This window comes from Aptenodytes patagonicus, chromosome 2 (genome assembly GCF_965638725.1).
Source record: "Aptenodytes patagonicus chromosome 2, bAptPat1.pri.cur, whole genome shotgun sequence".
Taxonomy (NCBI): Eukaryota; Metazoa; Chordata; class Aves; order Sphenisciformes; family Spheniscidae; genus Aptenodytes; species Aptenodytes patagonicus.
The window spans coordinates 1,613,687-1,637,489 of record NC_134950.1 but is presented as its reverse complement, the minus strand read 5'-3'; the positions used below and the strand labels follow the sequence as shown (position 1 = coordinate 1,637,489).

General features: G+C 43.4%; 1 protein-coding gene across 11 annotated transcripts in view; it reads left to right on the top strand.

The window, feature by feature from the left end:
• The window catches only part of ADGRB1 (adhesion G protein-coupled receptor B1), a 289,281-nt gene that overhangs the window by 243,279 nt on the left and 22,199 nt on the right, over window positions 1-23,803 (top strand). For 6 of the 11 annotated variants that reach the window (XM_076329006.1, XM_076329005.1, XM_076329003.1 and 3 more), the window contains 5 exons: window positions 4,811-4,896; window positions 10,291-10,389; window positions 18,296-18,467; window positions 19,655-19,750; window positions 22,453-22,507. In XM_076329006.1, the coding sequence (XP_076185121.1) occupies window positions 4,811-4,896; window positions 10,291-10,389; window positions 18,296-18,467; window positions 19,655-19,750; window positions 22,453-22,507 (508 nt within the window). The remainder of the gene's footprint in view (window positions 1-4,810; window positions 4,897-10,290; window positions 10,390-18,295; window positions 18,468-19,654; window positions 19,751-22,452; window positions 22,508-23,803) is intronic. The other 5 variants (XM_076329010.1, XM_076329009.1, XM_076329007.1 and 2 more) reach the window with 3 other exon arrangements.

Here is a 23,803-nt window from a genome sequence, read left to right as displayed (position 1 = left end):
CGGGTCACCTTGTCATGGAAGGAGATCAGGTTAGTCAAGCAGGACCTGCCTTTCATAAACCCATGCTGACTGGGACTGATCACCTGGTTGTCCTGTACGTGCCATGTGATGGCACTCAGGATGAGCTGTTCCATTAGCTTCCCTAGCACCCAGGTCAGACTGACAGGCCTGTAGTTCCCCGGATCCTCCTTCCAGCCCTTCTTGTAGATGGGTGTCACATTTGCTAACCTCCAGTCAGCTGGGACCTCCCCGGTTGGCCAGGACTGCTGATAAAGGATGGAAAGTGGCTTGGTGAGCACTTCCGCCAGCTCCCTCCGTACCCTTGGGTGGATCCCATCCAGCCCCATAGACTTGTGTGTGTCTAAGTGGTGTAGCAGGTTGCTAACCATTTCACCTTGGATTATGGGGGCTTCATTCTGCTCCCCGTCCCTGTCTTCCAGCTCAGGGGGCTGGGTACCTGGAGAACAACTGGTTTTACTATTAAAGACTGGGGCAAAGAAGGCATTAAGTACCCCAGCCTTTTCCTCAGCCTTTGTCACTATGTTTCCCCCCACACCCAATAAAGGATGGAGAGTCTCCTTTGCCCTCCTTTTGTTGCGAATGTATTTATAGAAACATTTTTTATTGTCTTTTACGGCAGTAGCCAGATTAAGTTCTAGTTGGGCTTTGGCCCTTCTAATTTTCTCCCTGCATAACCTCACAACATCCTTGTAGTCCTCCTGAGTTGCCTGCCCCTTCTTCCAAAGGTCATAAACTCTCCTTTTTTTCCTGAGTTCCAGCCAAAGCTCTCTGTTCAGCCAGGCCGGTCTTCTTCACCGCCGGCTCGTCTTTCGGCATATCGGGACAGCCTGCTCCTGCGCCTTTTAAGATTTCCTTCTTGAAGAATGTCCAGCCTTCCTAGACTCCTTTGCCCTTCAGAACTGCCTCCCAAGGGAGGCAGCTGTATGTCCTCTAAGGCTCAAGTGCCTTGGAGGGTCCCACAGGAATGGGGTTGTTGACACTCGCAATTTCTTTTTCGGATCAGGCTTTTGTTTCGTGCAGTGCCTGGTGGGTTAACTGCCCCGCAGAAGGAGCAGGTTCACAGGAGAATAACTACACAAAAGCTCTTGCTGCCTCTATTCTCACTGCTGTCATTGCACATCAGACCACCTTGGTGCCATCGGTTCATGACAATGACAAAGAGACAAGCCAGCAGTTGCCCCTTCTCTATCATAAAGCAAGGCTTGTATCAGTTAGGGTCTTTCTTTAGCATAGGGCTGCAACACAGAGTTGAGCCTTCAGATAGCAGTCAGCAAAAGAGTGGGGATAAGCAGATGTTCGTGCCAGCCAGTCGTTAGATCTCTGTAGGCACGTGATAGTTGGATTTCCCTCAGTAATGTAGCTGATGGGGGTCAGGGTCTTCTTTATAGCCAGGATAATTGACAGGAGCATTAAGTGGCTTAGTGCTTTCAGATGAACTAGCTCTTTGCCCCAACAACATGACAGCCGATAGCTCTGTCTCAGTGGCTTGAATGCTCAACAGACAGCAGTGATTAGGAGGGAGGGAGCTTTGGTAGTGCCCAGAGAAGGGGGAGTCAATCTGCTGCCTCAAGCCATCTTGCTTTTGTTGTGCCAGCAACAAGGGAAGTAATCCTTTGGCTTTCCTTAGCATTTTTAAAGTGTGAGAAAAACACATGAGCCTGCTTCCTTTTGGCATCTCAGTTTTCACTCACCACTGAAGCTGGAAATTGAGATGTCCTTACAGAGAGGTCAACATCTCCAGATGGTGGTTCATACAGCTGATCTTAGGAAGTGGTGAATCATCTCTGGGGGTGTCTTGCCTCTATTCAGTACCTAGAGAGAGAGCCTACACACCTAGTTTAGACTACCTGACTCATTGCTGGCTAAAGTGAGAAGGGAATGCTGCCCAAGGTGGTGTATATCCTGAGGAGCTTGGGGACAGAGAAGGAGAAGAAGAAGAAGCATTGAATGCCTTTTTATAAATGGGAACCTGGGAAACAGATAAGCTCAATAAGTTGCCCAAATTCACACTGTGACTTTTAGCAGAGCCAGAAGTAGAACACACAGTTCTCAAGCATGCACTGTCCACAAGACTGGACAGCTGTCTGTTCTCCGCATGCTTTGTCCTGATTTCAGGTTGACCATGTCAGCGATGGAGGGACAGTCCACCTGGCTCCACATAAGGACAGTCAGGCTCTTGCAGGGCTGTACAGAGGATATGCAGCTGTGCTGCTCTCAGGACAGGTTTGCACCAGAGACCATACAGCTGCTGTTGTGCAGGGGTGCACAGATCAAGGTGGGACTTGACTCTGTGCCTGAGCTCTTTTTCACCCAAAACTGTGATGAGTAGGATATATAGACACCCAAGTGACTTTGCACACAGCAGACTTGGCTACAGCTGCACTTGTTACCTCTGCCTTAGCCCTGGCCAGGCTAGACTTGTGCTCACTCTTCCCAAGGCATTCAAGCATCTCTGTACTGCAGTTCTCCTATCAAAATGATTTTTCTATTACCCGTAGTAGTAACCTCCTTCCTCCACACCCTCCCTTATTATTCTCCACATTGGAAAAAGGCCTTTGGCTTGGAGAATGTCTTTACTCAAAATAATATTCTTAAGATGGTTGGCCTTCAGCTTCAGCACTATTTGCAATTTGCAGTCAGTCCACTAACACTGAACGGCTGCAAAGATTTGACCTTTAGTCTTAAAAATCCTAGCAACCTGAAATGCAGAGCTGCTGCAAGCAGTTTTACTCGCCTAGCTCAGGTGAAGCAGCCTGGTGATAATTGTGTGCAGGTTGAAGGCAATGGGCTACTGCAGGGAGAGGCTTATGGCATGGTGATGTCAGGACAAAGAGTCTTCAGTCATAAGGTACTGGTTGACTCAAGGGCAGAGTCTCAGACTTGTGTCTTTGCTTCTGGACAGCGTCCCACAGATAAGGAAGTAAAGCTACACTGCATGTTATTAAGAGTGGCTGTGTTTAGAAGCATGTCTATGTTATATCCCTGACTTTGTAAAGAAGTAGAGTCAAGATCAGAGCAGGATGTTGATCATGATGATCAATGTATTGGATAAAACACCTTTAATTTATTAAAACAATTGCAGAGCTGCAATGGCAGAGCTGCACTTTGTCATCTCCCCTGCTATATATGAATGAGGATACACACTGTGTTGTGCCCAGCCCCAGGAACGATCCAGCCTGCCACACTTCAACCCCATCTTTCCTACTGCCTTGGTGCATTTTAAAGAAAAGTCTCTCTTGCACTCATCAGCCTCCAGCACGGCGAAGAAGGATCAGTGAATTGAAAGCGTGCTCTCTCTCCAAGCACGTAACTAGGGTTTGATTTTTTGCTGATCCTTGGCTGAGTTACTGGGTCTGACTTGCCAGTGGTGTTTCTCTAAAACAATACCATGGTGTGCTCTAGAAATGGACTCGCAGCTGTGGAAAGTAGTCCACTGACCCAGCAGCTGATGCAAGAGGAAATAACTGCTATTTGTGAGATCTTCCATTTATTCCCAGCTGTGGACTGCGCATCAGTGAGTTGGGTCGTGTCCTGCTGAAACCAGCAATCCAGACTCAGAAAGATCGTTCATTCTTGAGGATGATTTAGGCGATTAGATAGAGGCTTGGTGTGAGCAGACATCTCTCTTCCTTTGGGCTATGTGTTGTACTAGGTGTCTCTTAGGACCACCTCTCAAGGGTCTGTTAAACTCACCAAGGCTCCCAGCAAACATGTAATGTTGCACATCTCTGAATTTGGCCTTAAACATTTCCTTGCAAGCCCCACATGCAGAATAGCATCTAGCACATCGTTCTACCAACACCAGGTGTTTGACTGTCGGCAAAACCAGGAGAGTGTCACTTTTTTCCACCATCAGTGCTGTGCCTCCATGAAGAGGGTGGTGCTCATGTGTCACTAATGTGTTCACATTCAGAGGCTGCTGAGGTTTGGATGAAGTCTGTAAAACAGATGCAGCTGGCAGCAGTGAATGCAGTCAGAAAGGCGTGGTGAGGAGTTCAGCATCACTTTGCAAGACCTCAGCTCTGCACAGTCTGTATTCACTGTGAATATTTATACCTGATTGATACAGACATCCATGCTCTCACCCTAACAAAGCAGGTTGAAGGATTGCATGCAGTTGCCCTGCCCCTGATTTTTTTGGAAATGGCTAGATGGCTGATCTACCTGCTGTGCCATCTGCAGTATCTCTCAAGACATCCCACCATAGTAGCTGATGTTTCTACTTGCTCCAGTGCCCCTCCATCTCTTATTTTGAGAGCAGCGGTGCTGGTTCACTGAGCAAGACCTATGACAAGCTGTCTGCATCTCACCACCCCATCCTCTTAATGCTGCTGCTTTGGTAGGACAGACTCCAGAAGGCACTTTTGAAAGCAGCCAGTGTCAACCCACTGCTCCCACCTGTATTAGCCATTTTCTATTTGTATTACCCTGAAAAATTGTTCTTGTGCCTGGAGTTTGTCTTGCTAGACCTCGAGCATGCATCAGGCTTCAAACAGCCCTGCAGCAATCTGAGCACTTTGCAGACTTGTCCTGGTTCATGGAGACCTCTCTGATCTGCTGCCAGCTGCATTCTGCTGTCCTGAACTCACTGATGCATGGCCAGGGGAGGGGGGACAGGGTGGAGAAGGGACAGAAAGGGTGGTGGCCTGCAGAAGTGTGACCGTGCTACCTAGCTTTGGGAGAAATGGGAAGGACAGAGCTTGCCAAATGTTGGGTTTTTCCTTCTGTGCTACCCAGTTTGACCTGACCCACTTGAGAACAAAACTGTGTGTTGTTTCTCTTTCAACAGGTGAACATGGTTATTGGCATTCTGGTTTTTAACAAACTTGTATCCAAAGATGGAATAACAGATAAGAAACTGAAGGAACGGGCAGGGTATGCCTTATCAATACATCTAAGTAAAGAATGAAAAATAAACCAAACCCACCCAACGTTGTGATCAATAACCAGGCAAGGAATGCAAAGAGAGATTGGAGATGCAAACAAAAAGCAAAAGCAGATTTAAACAAAATGAAAGAAAAAAACCCGGTTGGTTTAATCTCTCTGCCTTGTCATTCAGCGCAGCAGAGACAAAAGATCCAAGAAGCAGCACTGTGTTACTATGGAGGAAGGTTAGTAGTTCATCTCTTTGTTAAAATGGCTTCAGCCCAGGCTGATATATCCTCCCAAAGATTAGGGAGAGCAAAGTGACTCTTCTCACTAACTCCTAGAGACAGCAGCTGGATCAGAGAGGGACTCATCGTTGCCGAGTGTGGCACGTGGCATGGGCTGCGTAACAGAGAAGTCGTGTCTAATGGCTGGCAGGTGGCTGAGGGACAGTAAAGGTATGTGATACTTTTAAGGAAAGGGTCTTTGGAGGTTTAGCAGTGAACAGATTGGTAAATGGATGGATGTGTAAAGAGGAGGGCTGGTAAGTAAAGGTACCTCTTCTGCAAGAAAAATTTCTGATGCCGCCTGAGGTTCTTTATCTTCTCCACAGCCACCACCCCAACCTCCATCCCTGAAGCCTGGGGCTTGTGTTACCTCGTTTTCTTTGTAGTATAAATTGAAGAGCTGACTCCACAGTTCTTATCACCCTGGTCTCTTGGCTGGGGCAGCCAGCTACTGTGCAGGGCTCTCCGTTGGGATACTTCCAAACTCTGTTGACAATGGCTATTTTGACATTGGCTCCAGCAGGATGAGACCCCCCCCCCCCTTCATCTTGGTTTCTAGAAACGAGTCTGTAGCCTGTGCAGACTTTATCCCTGAGCTATGCCATGCTCCAAGCAAAGCATAGAAATGGCACGCTGACACTCTGAGTCAAATCAAATGCGCAGGTCAGCCTGGCTGCTGATGTTAGTACATTATTTTCCACTGCCCTACTTGGCTTGCTGTTGCAGTCAGAGAAACTATCTCCTTACCGGCTGCTAGGAAAGACAGGGTTGTGTGCTCTCACTTGTCCATTGATGGCATTTGATTTATCACTGCAGATAATGATCGTATTCTTGAAGGAAGAAGTTGTTTATAAAGAGACAAGGAGAGCAAGAGGTGTTCTGGTGCCTCTGCACGATGGCTACAGGCAGAGCCTAAAACCTTAGGAGGCTGGTGGAGAAGATACAGGATGTACCCTATCTGTGAAAGTGGAAGGAGCGTGGGTACCTATCGCCTTGTTTGCTGCACTCCTAGGCTTCACGGGGAGGATAAGCTGCTTTATCCACTGTGATGCTGCAAAAGCCTTGGGCCCTAGAATTGGGTCTCAGAGGGTAGAAGCAGAAAGTACAGACGAGGTTCAATATTCCTGTCGTTGCACTATTGAGTAGTTCTGGTGGAAGTGGTTTTTAATTAAGTGATGTCAGCAAAACTGAGGGTAGAAGCAAGCTCTTACCCAGCCAGGGAAGAAACACTGGAACCTGTGAAGGTTCATTTTTTATCAGCAGTGTTGACATGGCCATGCGGCGTGGTCCCTCGGTGCAGCAAAGAGGGGAATCTCGATGCCTGAGCAGTGCCGTGGTCATGATAATAAGAGGAGACTCAAGCACATTTGGATGATCAGAGGTATTGATTGCTGCTGGGTTGAACAGGTACGCGAAGAAGTGACCTTGGTGCATTGCTTAAAGCAGCTGCTAACAAGGGCGTGCTTTATTCTGGATGATGCCTTCTTTACAAAGAGAGAACTCAAGAAAATACCCGAACTGCAGGCAGAGTCTGTAGCGAGATAATTGCACTTGAAAGTCAGCGCTGAAATAAATAGTTTATTGGATTAGCAGAGCAGCGAGTTACTGTCTCTCAGTCTCTCCCTCTCTAATCTAAACTGCATACAGAATGACCTTATTTAATACATAGCGCTGGTTATTGATCACATTCATAGTTGTACTTTGAAAACAAAACCTACAAAGCAAAAAAAAAAAAAAAGTAATTTTTCTGATGTTCTTTGTTTTTTCTTTCTTTTCTCTTTTTTCCCCCCTCTTTCGTGTCCGTGTGTGTGTGTGCAGCACTTTTAAGCCTTCTCTGTGCTCAATGATTTTGTTCTCCTTTCGAAGTGCACCCGCTGAGAGTACGGAAGCACTTTTGAGAGCTCTGGTGCCCCTCCCCTTTAGCTAGCCGCTTCTGGCCTGGGCTTGGGAACCGTGTTGGAAGGTAGATCTGAAGATAATCAGAATGAGTTTAACGGCCTTGGAGATGTTTGGATCTGAGGAGATGGTATAAAGAAACATTGTGTTTTCTTTAGAAGAGGCAAGAAGTATGGTTCAGTGTTGCAAAAATAAAAACAAAGGGAAAAAAACAAAAAGGGGGGAAAAAAAGACCTGTTGAACGCTAAGAGGAGCCCAGCACACGTACCGCAGATCAATTGGCACAAATAAATCAGTGCTAACAGTTCCAGCGAAATAATACCCGAGACACGATAGGTTTTGCCCTATACTTAACAGAGGAAATTGCTATCATTACTGTTGTCACAGCTGTCAGAAAACGTTGACTTTTTAATGGCAATGACTTTATAGATATATCACAAAACCAGGCCGTAGAGAGTTGGGTGTGATTACCTGGAGAGCTGGAGAAACGCAGACGACTGCCCCAACTCCTGTCCGCGCACGGGAGAAAACCATGCAAGTGTCTCCCAGCAGAACGGTTTCTGTTCGCGGTCGGCTGCACCGACAGTGTTTGAGCTCTATTGATGGGAGTGCTACTAAAACCGAAAGTTTTAATGTCAGACACAGGAGCCTTTAAAATGAATTTTAAATTTATTCAGCCAGCGTTTATTCCAGAAGCATTTGTGTGCTCACGCAGCCAGGGAAGAAGAATGAGGCTATAGGGTATATTCACAAAGGCTAATTTTAGCCTGCTGAGTTTAATCTCTCTAGGCTTCCTCTGTAACTACTGGAGAGAGACGGGAGCCTTGTTTAGTTGTTCCAACTTGCCCCTTAGAGGGCTTTTACTTCTTTTATCTCTCCGTTGATTATAGAGAGGACTTGAGAAAGTTTGCCCCAATACCTTGTGTGAAATATTCTCTGTGCGACTGTCCTGGTGGGGTGTAACGGAGCTGGATTGTCAGTGCATAGAGAAGAAAGTAATTGGAAGGGTAATAACTACATTAAAATAGGAACAGATTTGGATTGCCCTTCATCTGGGAATGTTTCATGTTGGAAACAGTGCTCCTGCTCTTTAGGCCGTGCGTGGTGTAAAGCACTGTTCAATAAAAGGTAGCAAAGTCCAGGCTCCAGTGAACACACCAGATGAGTCCGTGAGCTGTTTTTGGATATTTAGGAAGCAGAAAAAGCTAAATGAAATGAATGCATTATTCACTGTGATTATTTCATTAGGTACCCTTTCATACAGACAGGCACCGATATAAACCTGCTACGGAAATTCAGTATATTAACAACCTCATGCCCCCAACAAGAACGAATTAGAACAGAAATGTATCCACATCCGTGCTTACTGCTTGCAACTTTCTGCATAAATACGCCCAACAGCAGTTACAGTTGTGTGTTATAGTGGTCTTTTGGCCAGTTCTTTGTGATTCAGTGTCATTCATGTTTTTTCTGGTATAGTTTTCCATCAAATTCCTCAAATCAATCTACTTTCTTTTTGCTGCCTATCTCTGCCTCTCTCTGTCTCTCTGCTTATCTGTTCTTTGTGGCTTACAGATCTGGGGATAAGCTGTCTTTTTTTAAGGGTCATGCACTTAATGCCTCTCAAGACCCACTTTATCTTTGGTTCAGCCATTGTCCTCACTGGATTTATACCATCCTTCCTGGAAGATACGTATCTATTGACACAGGAGCTAATTTTCTCTGTGTCTGAAGGCTGAAAGTTTCTGTGGGATACCTTAGCCATTATTCTGGAAGGGAGCGATGGCTTATGTCACTGTAACTAATTAAAAGACCAATCAATAGTCACTTGAAAGTGGGCCACTAGGACCACTGATAATGCTGTGTTGGTGTTCATGGGGATGTCCTTTTTGCAGTGAGACTGAACACAAAGCCGTAAAAGTTAAGAAATGATCTGCCAAGTTCCCTAATCTCTCTCCCAGGCAGGATAGGGCTGTAAAACCCCCGACGTTTGGTACCTGCAGATATCACCCCTCAGCAGCTGCACTGCCATCACCCAGGAACGACAGAGCTACTGTCCTTTGGCAGTGATGTTCATGCCTTCTCTGATATCAGACGCTGCATGTAGGTCTGTAGGATGTTTTGCAGACTCCTGCCCATTTTCTAAGCCAGATCTGATGTGGATGGATGTCTGTGCAAATCAGAGAGTGCACACAAACTGGTAAATTCTGGGAAAAAAACAGGGCCAATGCCAAGCTAATGTGGCTTCTGGGCTCCTGAGTAAGAGCTGGCTTGTCAGCTAGGTGGGGTCACACATATCATCACGTTCTAAAAATCATGAGGACGTGCCCTTTAGCAGATCCCTGCAGCCCCTTATACCAGCAGCCCACAATGGCCTGGTTCTGTGGTCAATCCCATCCAGAAAAAGTGGGAGCAACTGATGTGAATAAGTCTCAGGGTTAATCCCAAAGATGTTTTCAGCTCCAGAACAAGATCTGAGCGAAGAAATGTCTCAAAAGTAGTCAGCCAGTCCGGCTCCCTTCAGGGCAGGTTGATGGTCTTACAAAACACCCAAGCTCATGCTTAACTTCCAGGACATAAACAGTCCCATTTGCATGTCCTTCATCACAGATTAAGCGGCCTATCTCCTGGTATTGTCAGCTGCCATGTGGGTATCCCCACCAAGGCGAGGATTACCACACAAGGGCCAGTGGAGAAAATATATGACTTATCCCTTGCATTGCTTTAGGAAAGAAGATAAGCAGACACAGTCCCCACAGCCCTACTTCTTGCCTTCTACTGTACAACCCTGCCACCTTTTTTGTTTTGGAGCAAAAAGGCCAGGAGGGAAAAGAGCAATTTCTCAAAAACAAACCAAAAGAAGGAGGTGGAGACTGGGAGAGCAGTACTGGTTTCTCTTCCGTGGGTGCCAGGGAGAGACACCCTGAATCTGGCAAAACATTCACCAACACAGTTCCACCCTCAGCAGCGGCACCAACACGTCTCTGAGTTGTACATTTTTCCCATTTCCCGCATCTGGAGTGGTACAGATGAGAGAGTTTTATTCCTGCCTGTCTTTCATTTCTCTTTTCAAACTGGGTATGGTTGGTTGGTTCCCTTTCTTCTTTCTTCCTTTCTTTTGTTTGTTCTTTCTTTTGGCTTCTCTTTCCCTTTCCTTTCTACGTTTGTGTTCATAAGCAAAGTGTTTTGTTTTGTTTCAGTCTTTTGGTTTTAATTGCAGTCAGATGGCAGTGCCCCTTTACGGCATGACGCTCAAATGTTCCAAGTGTGGAGTAGTTTCTTCTGCTGAAGTTTCGGCCACAGCCACCAGTAACGCCATGTTAGTTCCTCTAATTTCAACTTCTTTTCTTTCTTTCTTTCCACTTTCTTTTTTTTTTTTTAATTTGTTTTATTTCCCTCTTTCATTTCCCTGCACTCACCAGCCCTTGTTTGTTTTCTCTCCCCATGTCCCTGCCAACCTCCCCACATCCTCAACTCTCCCTGACCTCATTCTCTGGGCCATGAGTAGTGTAGGGCTCCTGCAACATCCCTGGAGCAAAAGCTGATGGGCTGGATCCTGAAAAACACTTTACGACATGCCTAGGTTTAAGCATGTGAGCAGCCCATGGAAGACAAAGGGACTCCTCATTTGTTGGAAGCTGGGTATATGTTTAATGTCCCCATTTAATTTAGTTCTTGGAGTTACAGACTTAAAGATGTGGTTCCCATTAATTTTGATGGTAGACGGGGTCCCCAAACTCCAACTTTGTCAAACACTTAAGCATGTGCTTGAGTTTTTTACTCCAGAGGCTGCAGAGCATTGAGCATGATTTAAGAGAGTTGATTAATCACTTCTAAGTGTTTTTTTCTCTTATAAAAGGCTAGAGTTACGTTTAACACCTCATAGGGCTGCAGTTCTGATTTGATAAGTCTTGACTGCCTCTTTCGGAACCCTAAAAGCACTTGGAATTAGTTCTCAAAATCTTAAAGCGTTTCATAGCTCTGAGTTACAAAAGTCAAATGCTGTTAAATCTCTTCTTAGATGCCGCTGGAGTTAGGGGGGGAAAAAAAAAAAAAGAAAATGCCAGAGCTTTGTTCTTCTGGAGAAATTGTTGCTATTTATATAGCTGGCTTTTTTCCCAAAGGTTAAGGTAGGAGGGAGAGTGATGAGGGAAGACTTGTCTTTCTTCCTTCCCTTTTTGAAATTTTATTACCTACGTAATTTCCAAGTGATGCTATATTTTGGCTTTGATGTTTAAAGTAATATATGTAAAATGTGTGAAAGAAACAGTGTCAGATCTAGACATTTACAATTTGAAAACTCCTGCCTTTAATTAACCTAAACAAAAATAGGCAGCTGAGTGCCAAATCTCAAAATGTAGAAATATAAAAGAAAATCAAAACACAAGGTTTTCCCCTTTTTTTCTGAAAACTGAGCCATTTATATAAAATCCAAAAGAGTTTAGGGAAAAATGTACATTTCTGAAAAACAACCAGTTGTTGTTAGAAAAAGAGAACATGCAATCACCTCTATTAAGAGCTAGCAGTTTCTGTGAGATGCAAAAACTAAACAAAATCTCATTTATTTTTCACTGCTGAAGTAATTTACTTACCTTTTGCAACAGTGCCCAGCTGAGATGGTGAGATGGCATTGGTCCAGACACGCGTACCACAGGTCTGGAATCAGCAGCTCACTGCATTTCGGTTTCCTGCGACTGCAGAGGAATGCTAAACCAGCAGAAGCTTTACTATTAATAAATTAGACTGTTAAATAGGAGAGGCTTTCAGTTCATAATAAATTAATTTAAAAAGTAAAACAATCTCAAATCCTTCTCCCATGTTGTCTGACATTGGTCTGTCATAAATCACATATTCTGATTCATCTTCAAACCAGAAAAAAACCAGGATGTGAAATCCAGATCTCCTATTTCTTCTGCTTTTCTAATTTAAGTGGTTTGATAGAAATTGGAGGGCTCTTGTAAGAGGATATGTCTTTTGTTTCCCAGCAGATAGAATACCTTAGATGATAAATTCCAGTAATGGTTTTATTGTTTGTCCTGAAGTGTCCTATGCTCTTGTCCTTGAAAGGGACCATTGAGTGATACATGAATTAGTTCACTCAGCCCTCATCTACCCTTGTCGTCCACTTCATTCTGCAGCTGAACTGTTTCTGTTTTTCTTACTCCAAATCTATAGTAAATGAGTTTGTCAATAAGGCAAAGCCCTGATCATGCTTCATGCCATTGCCACCATTCTGCTGGCCTTCATCCCAGAACTTGGACCAGCTTTACCATTCAGTTTTGAAGTCTTGTAATGTAAATCAGATGCCATGAGGATTCCTGACTCCTCTCTGACCTGGAATTAGCCATAGTTGTTTGGTAGAGAGCACATCAAGGGTGTTCCTGCCTTGTTCCTGCTGGGGTTGCTCATGCCCTCTCCAGCTTACCTGCCATAGGTTTCAGAGGCTCGTTTCTGGGATAGCATGTCATGAAAGGATAGATCCTTTTGTCCATTTTTCTTGGCTTTTGAAAATCATAGAAGTTTTGAGCAACTCTTTGTGGTAATACCTGTGTCTAAGAGAGAGGGGGTCAGAGAAGGGGACGTGTAACTGAGGGAAAACAGTAAACCACTGATGGGAGAGCAGGTAGTAATCGTGACAGAAGTGAAAAAATATGCACTGGAAATTGTGCAATTTCTTGACTTGGGAAATGATAAAAAGGAAAGCTTTGGATGTCTGTGACCTCTTAAGGGTTAGCTAGGCTTGACAGGTGTGGGTTAAAAAAACCCCTTCCCTTTAGGTTGTTCTGGAGAAGATGCTGGGCATATTTTGCCATTGGAAGACCTCTGTTCCCATATTTCCTTTCTTTTATTGCTGCCTGTAGGGTAGCCTCAGCCTGTGAAATACTGCCTTATAATTAATTTGTCTTTGCTACCTGTGAAAAATTTTTATCTGAGACAGGGAAAAAATATCTCAGGGGCATTTCTTTGTACTTTGTACTTGCTGTGAACGAGGACATCCACTGCAGATACCAGGGACTGCTGTTGGATGGATGGAAGGAAGGAAGGAAGGAAGGAAGGAAGGAAGGAAGGAAGGAAGGAAGGAAGGAAGGAATTCCCGCCAGGCTGTGCATTGCAAATATGGACTCTCAAGTTCTGACTGGCCCAAGACTAAGGCCCTGGCACACTGTATTCTTCTCGCAGGCAACCCACCCAAGAGTCAATGTTAGGGACTCCTCATGACCCTTCTCATGCATCATGCCTCTTACGTCATCAGAAGCTCACGTGTCAAATCTCCCACCTAAGGGATTTGCTCTTTTTCTTGGCTCAAAGACATTTCAGGAAGTCTTAGATGTCAAATTTTCTGCCCGTATTGTAGTTCCAGGACTAATGTGAGTCAGTATTTCCATGCATGGCTGGTTTTATGAAGGAGACTGTTCCTCAGGAGAGTGTTCTCATAGTTCAAGGAATTTGAAACTGTATCCTTACCCGGGGATAATACGTGGGCCCTGCAGGTCCTTGCTTGGACTGTCAAAGAACAACTTCTCTTATTAGGGGTGAATAATCAAGCAGTCTGCCCACAGCTACTTCATTAACTGCCTGTCTCATTTGGAGGCTTTTGATTTCCTTTTCCCCTAGTTGTATGGTTCAGATTGCAGCAACTGAGAGAAGAATCATCTTTTGAAGAAAATAGCAATAATATCTTGTGTTTCTGTGTTGCCTGTGCATGGGAAGAGCATGCACAGTGCCCCCTCTTTTCTAGTTACAGATTTCCTATCTTGGTTATATGGGCATTGAGTTAAAGGGGATTTCTCTGAAACTGTCCCTAAAATTGGGGCCACACTCTTACTTTTAGGAGGAATAGAAGTTAGAGGAGGGATAAAGCATGAGAGAATGAATAAAGTAAATCCTTGTACTGCGGTTTTCCCGTAGGAGAACCGCTGTGATGCAGGAATAGCAGGCTCATCAGAATAGTGGAGCAGCGTGTGCCACCCTGTGCAGCATGTAAGGAGCCATCCATTGTGTTACGTGTTGAGTCCACCTACCGTTTCCCTTTTCAGAGCTCCTCTCCAGGAGTTGCTTTCTGAATTATGAAGTTATTTTTCCTTCTGCTGCTTCTTTAGCTTATGGTACTGGCTGCCCTGTCAGTGTTGAGTAATGAGAAGAATTGATCACTTACCTCTTTACAGTGGCCCTTTACATCTTTTTTGGCATGTACTGTGTGTCCCCCTGCACTTGTCTTTTGTCAGGGTGCAGGCCTCTTAATCTTTCTTCATGTAGATCTTTGTTTCCAAAACCATTTTTTTGCTCTTTCCATTGCTGTCCTCTAAGTGCCATCAGTTTATCCTGCTTCTTTTGCAAAGACGACAACTCTCAAGGCTGCCAGCTGGCTAAAGAACAAAACCACAGCTAGTTCTTGACATTTTGACCAAAGGCTTGTTGCCAGAGCTGGGTCTGCTATGTGCTTTCATAAGGCTAAGTCTTTGCCACGCTAGATAAAGGTGTGGACAATGTTATCGTGTGGCCATGTTGTCAGACGTCATTGTAATTATATTTGGTTGCACTGTGCTGTGGCATTGCCATATCCCAAAGTAACACCCTTCCTCTGCAATGCAGCAGTAGCGTGGTGTGATGGGGAGGAACAACGTGACACTACAGCTGTACTGCTGAGTAACATTGTCATGTCACGGTCATCACACAATAAACCAGCATCATGCTTCCAACAATGCAGTGTAATGATCTTCCCTTGATACTGCTGTCACTCGTCATGAGTGCTGTCATGTATGGGACAAATAAGAGGATCTGCCAGCTAATTCCTTTGTCTCAAGCAATAAAGATCCTGGATTCATTGATCATAGATAATCCATAATGAAGAGTCATTAGGTAATCACAATGTCATTATATAACAAATCACCATTTCATTTCACATCATGTGGCACCATAACATGAAGTTTCTTAGGTCCTATAAGTTATTCTGGAACCTTTTAAGGATGCACAGTACCTCCTAAAAAAGGGACAGATGGAAAGGTCGCAGAAGTATGAGTTCTGCTATGAATTAAGCTCACAGCGAGTAGAATTAAGGGCAATGTCAGAGGAAGCCCGCTTATCTTCCCCTGAGTTTTCTTCTGAAATTTCAGTCTTGATATGATTTTTGTTTTAAAATGGAACTTTTTTGAATTTAATATTTCAAAAGCTAAGCAGAGCTCTGAAAGTGAAATTAGAGTAAGTTACATTCCTATGACCTGTTGCCATCTGCTGCCTGAGAATAAAGATTATGCATTAAGTGTCAAGCAACATTTCCATAACGTTTGTAAGGGATGAATATTGTTGAGAAGGCATCTGCAAGGTGAATCACAAAGAGAGCAGAAAGGCCATAGTCTTAGCAGGTGTAAGTCAGCACAACACAGTTGGGAAAATCCTGATTTACTCCAGCTGAATATGGGAGCTGGAGTATGATGAACTGATGAACAGATGAACTGTTTTCATCATCTGAGTTGGAAGGGCAGATGATGTTTTCATCATCTGGTTGGAAGTGCAGCGATTTAAGTGGTGATTTAAGGTCGCTTATGTTGGGAGCAACAGTGAAGTCCATCGGGATGTCTCGACTCAGAAGAAAGTTGAATAGTTTGCCCATATGGAGACACACAGAGCAAGGGGCTGGGCAGGACTGACTGAATCCAGCGTGAAGATGGCAGGAGCTCTGAAGGGAGCCCACTGTAGTTATGGGTCATTGCATCTGTGCTCTGGATAGCAAATAGACTCAAGCAGTGCCTCGTTAAAGCCGGGTGCCTGCATATTTTTTTTAAACACGTTTTGAAGCCAGCGGATTGAAATCTAACCATTTGCTAAAGAGGAACATAACTTACCTCCTCAGCAGCATCCCTTACGACCCCAAATCCACATCTAAATCTTGGATCCAGATCCAAATCATTGTCAATCTGATGTTGCAGTTCTTTTCAAGAATGGAAAACCCATCCAAACTTAGATGGCTGGTTCAGACCCGTACTTACGGGTCAGATCCATTCTCAGATGTGGTTGCCAGGTTTCCTGTTTGCATGTTGGTGGTAGTAACGTGCACATATGTGTGTATTAAGAGTATGCTGGGAGACCGGATAATTCCAGGAAGCAGAGTTGGCTGGTACAGACCTTTTCTAGCAGCCTCTATTGACTTTGCTGGTTTCCAGCAATCACAATTGCAAATTGCTACTGGAATGGCTTCATCTACCAAGCCATGCATCAGGCATGTTGTGTTTGCTGATACTTGCATGGAAGGCACATCTAGAGTGGCATGTTATGGAGCAAGCCTTATCTTTCCATTTGGCTTTTTTTGCCTCTCTGATTTTTTTGCTGCACTTACTGCTTAGCCAGTTTTATTAATGCACCTCTGCAAATGATAGCAAAGAGAGATTTCAGTATAACGAGGCAGATTTCAGAGGGCTGAGGGGGAAATGGAATAAAAACTTCTGTTTAGGAGTTGTTTGGCTGAGGGCTGTCTGGCTGCTGCTTTTTTTTTTTTTTTTTTTAAATAATACTTTGAAATTATGGTTCATATTGGACAATAAAGAACGTTCAGTTTGTCATCCTGTGTAAAATTACAAGGTATCAGATTATGTCATGGCCCTTACCTTACATGGAAGTCTCATAATGCTTGCTTTAATTGAAAAAAAAGTATATTCCATTTACCTGCTCCCTTAGGTAAATTACATTGCTTAATAATACCACTAAGGAACACATCTGAGTCTGGACAGGTTGTAGAAATATTTGCAATCAGAGTATCATTATGACTATAGAAATAACCTGTCACTTCAGTATGTGGTCATTACAGCAGAACTGATGTAACAATCTTTGAAAAACTCTTAACTGAAGCCAGGGCGTTACATCCTGATGTCCATACCTGTGTCCAGGCTCCAGCTTTGTTCAGGTAAAACTCTCACTGAGGTCTGTGAGAGCGGTACCTGGATAACCAGCAAGTAAACATTATTAAAAACTTGATCATATATCAGAAAATGGTAAGCAAGTCCCATGTAAGTACTGTAAAACGTGTGTCATGATATCTGTCCTGTAATTTGTTGTGTTGCCTGTATTTGTTTGTTAGTATATAGGTTGAGGTTTTCTACGGAGAAAAATCTTGAAGCTCAACTTGTTATTCAGCCTGTGCATAGGTCTACTCTTATTTGTTAGATAAAAGCCCACAGAGAAATTCTCCTGGTACTCTTGGTGCACCAGTGCTGCCAAGTATATAGGATGACTGACAGCTTAAAATCTCCCTAGTCAGCTGTTAAAATTGCTTGGGACCCTTTTTGGTCAGAGAGCTGAATGATTAAATAGTCCATGGGAACAGAGCTGCTTTCCCATTTCTAGAGCCATCATTCATAGATAAAGTCGAGTTTCATGGGGCAGTACTTGCATTACAGAAAACTGTTTTGTCCAGTTTTCTGTCTTGTGCATTAAGTGGCTTGAATCGTAAGTTATTTTAACCCAGAATGTCCACCCAAGAATAAACTTATTTACAGTAATTGCTAAATACAGAAACAACTGTAATTCTTTTTTAAAGCATTCAGCTGGGGAGATCACACAAGTAAGCAGAAAAATTTCTGTTCACAGAAAAATTGGGTCAGGTATCAGTTCTCCTGATGTTCATTGATGTAGTGTTGAAGGGACCATCAGCTGTAGAGTAAGGGAGCAACAGCAAAATACCAGTCTCCACATCAGCTCTATGCTTGTCCACTTTAGTCACTTGAAACCGTGACACATGTCCCCAGTGTTGGTGTCTTCCATGTGCTGTGGAAGTCCAAGTGTCTGTAACCCAAGTACCGACAGCCATCATGACAAACCAGTCTCTGCTGCAACTGTTCCCCTTCCCTTTGGCAACCTACAGTGATTGTATTTTGTCTCCCCTCCCTGGGAAATGCCATCGTTGTGTGGACTAGTGACATGGAGTGGGAAGGGCGTGAAAGGGGGAGTGAGGTATCTGCATCCTTCCTCCCCACCTCAAGTTTTATGCATGATTGCACCATTGAAAAGTAGTCCCTCCCGTAGAAATGTGTGTCACCTGTTTCGGTAGCGTGAGTGTGCAAAGCATCTGCCTGCTTCCCTGTGACAGGGGCTCAGAAGATGTCTAGCACAAGTATATGTTTGCTGAAGAAGTCTTCTGAAGCCCCATGGGATCAGGAGGCTGAATTAGCATCCCACGTGGAAGCGGGTGAGGCTGAGGTGGAGCTGAATTCTCTTTTCCTCTCCCTTGACAGGGCATCCCTTTGGAGCTCCTGCGTGGTCCTACCTCTCCTGGCTCTCACCTGGATGTCTGCAGTTCTGGCAATCACAGATCGGCGGTCAGCACTCTTCCAGATCCTTTTTGCTGTCTTTGACTCGTTGGAGGGCTTTGTCATCGTTATGGTCCATTGCATCCTAAGGCGGGAGGTGAGACGAATGAGTCGTTCTCTTTTATATAACCAACATGCTTCCCATAGAAAACATCTGAAAAATGTCCAGTCAGCCTGGTAGCTTCTCTAATCCTATGAACTTTTGCCTTTGTGTAGACAGTGACCACAAAAATGACCATGACAGTATCAGTCAGAGGGAAGGAGGGATGAATCAATGGTTGTCATGCTGGGTGTACTGCCGAGTGGAATTTGGGGGACAGTCTTAGATTAGCTAACATGTCAGGTTTTGCTTGTTTAACGCCAAAATTAATACTTCCAGAATGTTTACACCCCACCTCCGAAAATGGAATATTAAGAAAAACAATTTGTTTGTTTGATTTCAAGAGGGGCAATTTGCACCAAGATTTACAGAATGATTGTATGTTGGCATTAGCACCTAGATATTTGAGCTAGAAAGTAAAGCTAGCAATAATCAAGCAAGGAAATTGAGTAAATTCTCCCCAGCCTCCCTGTGGAGATTTAAAATGGTAAATTATATCAGGGAAGAAAAGGGCGAATCTTTTATGTTTCTTTTATTCTTTTCATCCTACTGAGTGGATAGACTATTAATAACAGAGACAGGAAAAGTTTTTTTTTCAATATTCATTTTATCTTCCTACAGCTCCTTTAAATTAAGTAAAACAGATTAATCTCTTATGTCAGGCCAATGAAATCAATGGAATTACACCACTGGCTTGGCTGAGACTCCTTCAAGTAATTGCATTATGAATATAGGCCTGCATTTAACTCCCATTGCAGTCACTGGCATTTTTTTCCACTGATTTCAATGAGCTTTGGATCAGATATATATTTCAGCCGATACAGGATCATAATCAGACATTGTAGTCCCCAGTATAATGATTTATGCAATAGCATCCATTGTAAACATATTGCAATCTGCAAAACAGGAGACATCTTTATTCATGACTATATAAATCAAGCAACTAGAAGTGACCAGCACAGTGACCCAGGATACCTGTAAAACCTTTGAGTTGCTCTGTTAGCATGTGAGATATGTAACATATAAACCATTTGAAATGAATACCTGCATGCTGCTAAAGTAGGATCCATGTTCTTTCGATCTACCAAGGATGACTTTTTTTTTTTTTTTTTCTTCAGCAGAATTTAATAAGGTTTGGTATTCCTGTCTGACTCTGACTTTTGCAAATCCGTTTGTTCCTGCAGGTCCAGGATGCTGTGAAGTGCCGAGTAGTAGATCGTCAGGAAGAGGGCAATGGAGACTCAGGGGGGTCATTTCAGAATGGACATGCTCAGCTAATGGTAGGGAAAACTACCACCTGGTCTATTGTTAAGGGACCTATGGGCATTTTTAACTCGTAACTGATAAACAAAGGGCTCTGTCCATCATAGATTTTGCAATCATCATTCTTTTTTTCCTTTAAACCTGTGCTTGAACAAACGTAACACTTAGCATAGGCTCTTTCACACAAATCCGGTTTCTTTTCATTGTAATATTAAGGAGCTCAAACGTACGCACCAGGTTTTGCAGACATCTTGGTGAGATCCTTTCTTTCCCAGAAAATACAAAGGCAAAATATACCTCCCAGGTCTTCCAGACCTTTTCATCTCCATCACGCTGCCTTGTCGTAGCTGGAGCTAGGAGGCAGTAGTTTAATACTCTTTTAATCACAGTGTGTTGGGTCATTATTATAAAGATGTTGTCTCAAAGGGATTTGTTTCTCTCAGAAGCACGCTTGTTTACCTTGCTTCACTGGGAATATAGTTTAAGCACTGTAAACCTTGGTCCTGTTGTGTAAGTCAGTCCATTACAAACAGTCTAGATAAGGCTGTAGAAGAATAAGCTTTGGGGAATCGTCTTGCATCTGCTTCAGTGTTATGATGTAGATGATATAAGAGGCATTTGATTTCTGAGGTCGGGGTAAGGACATCAGGACAATCACAAGACTTGAACAAGTTCCAAAAACGTCTAGTTAATATTAGACCTATATCATAACCCAATGGTGTTTTTTTCCAGCCCCTCCTGTGCTAAGCTAAGTAGCTTGTGCTTGGGTACAAGATCACATTTCAAACAGCACAATCTTTAAACCAAGACATCGAGGGATACATAATTCTACCACACCTCATAGGTGTTTGTTAAAAACAGGTGCCTCATTTATAATTTAAATGCGTAGTCTTCTCATTTTCATACTTAGGTTCTTGCTATGCCTATTTATGTGTAATTAGAAAGCCCCTTGCGTGCCTAGTACTTTTGCTCCTTCAGTAATAGACACCATAATCATATCCAGTCTCAATCTTCCTTTCAGTAAGTTAACACACCGAGCTTTTTTATTCTCCTTCTGTAAGACATTTCCCTTCAAATTATTTATATAACCCTTTTCCACATGCCCTTCAGGCTCTCACTGTCCTTTAAAAATGCGGATGCTGTATTTATTATTCTATTGTCACCATCCCAAGCGCTATATTCTGAAGTTTCAGATTTTTGTCACTTTGTATAACTCTCTATAACTCCCTGCTTTCATTCGTTATCAACCACCTTGCAAAATTCTGTGTCAGCTACAAGTTTTTAGCAACGAGATTACATTTACTTCTGCGCTATTGATGGATGTGTTGAGAAGTAGAGAGCTTACAATCAGTTTCTTCACATTCAAGCACAAAAAGCTCCAGAATCCAGACGTGAATGATGACTCCTCACTGATATTTTTAGAGGGGTACAATGTTATTTTATAGTGTCTGAGTTGTACTATAACCAAAGAATTCTAAGGCTTTGCAGGATGGCATTTTCGCCGTTACCTTTTCCAGTAATCTCCAAATCTGCCCAATGAGTGAAAAGAAGCTTAGCTGAGTAGAACTGTTTTCCACAAAATCTTGTTGACTGGTATTAAATATAAACCTATCATTTATTTATCAGTAGAACTAGTACAGACTGTTTGGTTACATTTTTCTGGAACTCCTGTAATGAAAATGAGATTATATTTTTCTGTGTCAACCCACTTGCCCATTTAAATGTTAGCTCAGTCTTATTTCTCTTCTATTCTTTTCAGATTTATTTGATATCCCAAATAATTTACAAAGAAATTAGCATCAAGAAGGTTGAGATAATTCCTCAACCAGCTCTTCAAAAACTCTTGGATCTCAACCTGCTAATATTAAAATGTTTATCCTGGGGGATGGGGATTTTTTTTCACACTCTTCTTAGTATTAAACTGGAATGTGTTTAATTACATTAATACAATTATATTAAGTGTCTTCTTTCTGAAATGATACTAGAAATAATCAGTGAACTCTTCTACCTTTTGCTAGTTTGTGGCCTTTCCATTACTCCATGAAAACTCATGGCCTGCTGTGACTCAGTGTATCCTGTTCTTTGAAACGTTATCTGCTAAAAGCTTTAGAAAAAGGATTAACTCATACTGGGAGAAGAAAGGAGTTTCATTTGGCTGTACAGACCACTTGAAAAAGTTATTCAGCCTTTGCACCTGCAGGGACCATTGATTCTATACGCTAAGAGTTTCAGAAGCAGAGACTTGTTTCCATTTCATGTGACTCGGTGATATATCACAAGAAAGCCCGGTTGGTATGGACCGTTCTCAGCAGCATCCCCAGATCTTCTTAATGAGTGGAGGGGAATCCACTTAGACCAAGTGTGGGGAGATATATCCAAGGCAGATCAGGCCAGGAACCTGTCCCCTGTTTTTTAGGAACGTGCATAAATGTGTTTCAGGGAGATATTATAATTAGTGGAAGTAGCGTATGGATAAGCAGATGAATCCAGCTTAAAAGCAATGTTACAGCTTTACTGCTGCCTGAGGTTCAAGAGCCACAGCTGGAAAAAAGTGGTCTGTCTGCCATGTTTCAAAGCTCAAGCAAAACGTCTCTTCTCCACTCTTCTGGCAGTGGTTGTATCTGGCTCACTAATTAAAGTATTTTTTGCATTTTCCAAATGGCTTTCTTTCCCCCACCACCTCCTTTTGACCACGTCCTCTGTGTTCTCTGTCTTTCAGACCGATTTTGAGAAGGACGTGGATATGGCTTGTAGATCAGGTGAGCACATCACAGGTGAGAATCAACAAGTGACCTGGTTTGGGGATTGAACTAGGCCATTTTTTTTCCTTTCTGTTTTATTTGTGTGTGTCTTAGTGGCTTGCATGTACTTGCGTGGGCTGCCCTTACTCTCAACCCTGACCAAAAGAAAGCAACTCCCCTAATTCCCCCTGTGCTTTGCTTATCCTATTTCCCCACAGCTCTCTGGACTTTTAGCTAAGATTAAACCTTGCCTCTGAGGCATTGTTTCTTACCTACGGCCCATGTAATACAGTGGCAGAGAAGAGTATCAAGGAATAAGAGATTGGATCCATCTCTTCCTACTGTGATCCTTCTTTGCTTTAGCAACCCCTGCCCAAGGGGGTCACACCGGTCACACCAACCTCAGACAGCTCTGTGCTCAGGAGAGGTGTCTTTGAGAAGGTCTGGAATCCGGAGAGCCTTCCCACCACTCCACCTGGCTCCACGCACACTTCTAGTGCGGTTGTAAGCTGCCTGTACATGTGGAGGTGGGTCAGATCTCTCCTCTTTTGCCTGCACCTTTCTGCTGTGTGTTCAATCACACACATTCATTGTGATCCTGAAGATCTGCATGAGCTGACAGTCCCTTTCCCCAGTAACTCCCTTTTCTCTCGTTCCCCTGGGGGTGTCTGTGCTGTCTGGATTCTCCTTTGCTACCTGTTCGTCTCTGCAGGTTTCATCCTCTCCTTGTCCTGGCATGCCTGACCATTTGGCTGGGTTTTTTTTTCTTAGCCTTTGTAGATATTTAGGCTTTTATTTGCCCTCCCAGACTTCTCCCCTCTCCCAAGCAAGGGAAATACTTGCTTGGCACTTGCATATAATTCACATCTTCCAAACCAGGATCTCCCCTAGCCAAGGACAGTACATACTGTGTGTTCAGTTACCGTCATGGGAAAGCTTTTGTCTCTCTCTGTTTATTACCCTTCCTCCCTCCCTCCCCTCCCTCCCTCCCTCCCTTCCTTCCTTCCTTCCTTCCTTCCTTCCTTCCTTCCTTCCTTCCTTCCTTCCTTCCTTCCTTCCTTCTCTCTCTTTCTCTCTCTTTCTCTCTTTCTTTCTTTCTTTTTCTTTCTTTCTTTCTTTCTTTCTTTTCTTTCTTTCTTTCTTTCTTTCTTTCTTTCTTTCTTTCTTTCTTTCTTTCTTTCTTTCTTTCTTTCTTTCTTTCTTTCTTTCTTTCTTTCTTTCTTTCTTTCTTTCTTCCTTTCTTCCTTTCTTCCTTTCTTCCTTTCTTCCTTTCTTCCTTTCTTTTTTCTTTTTTCTTCTTTTTTCTCTCCTGCTCTCTCTTTCTATGCA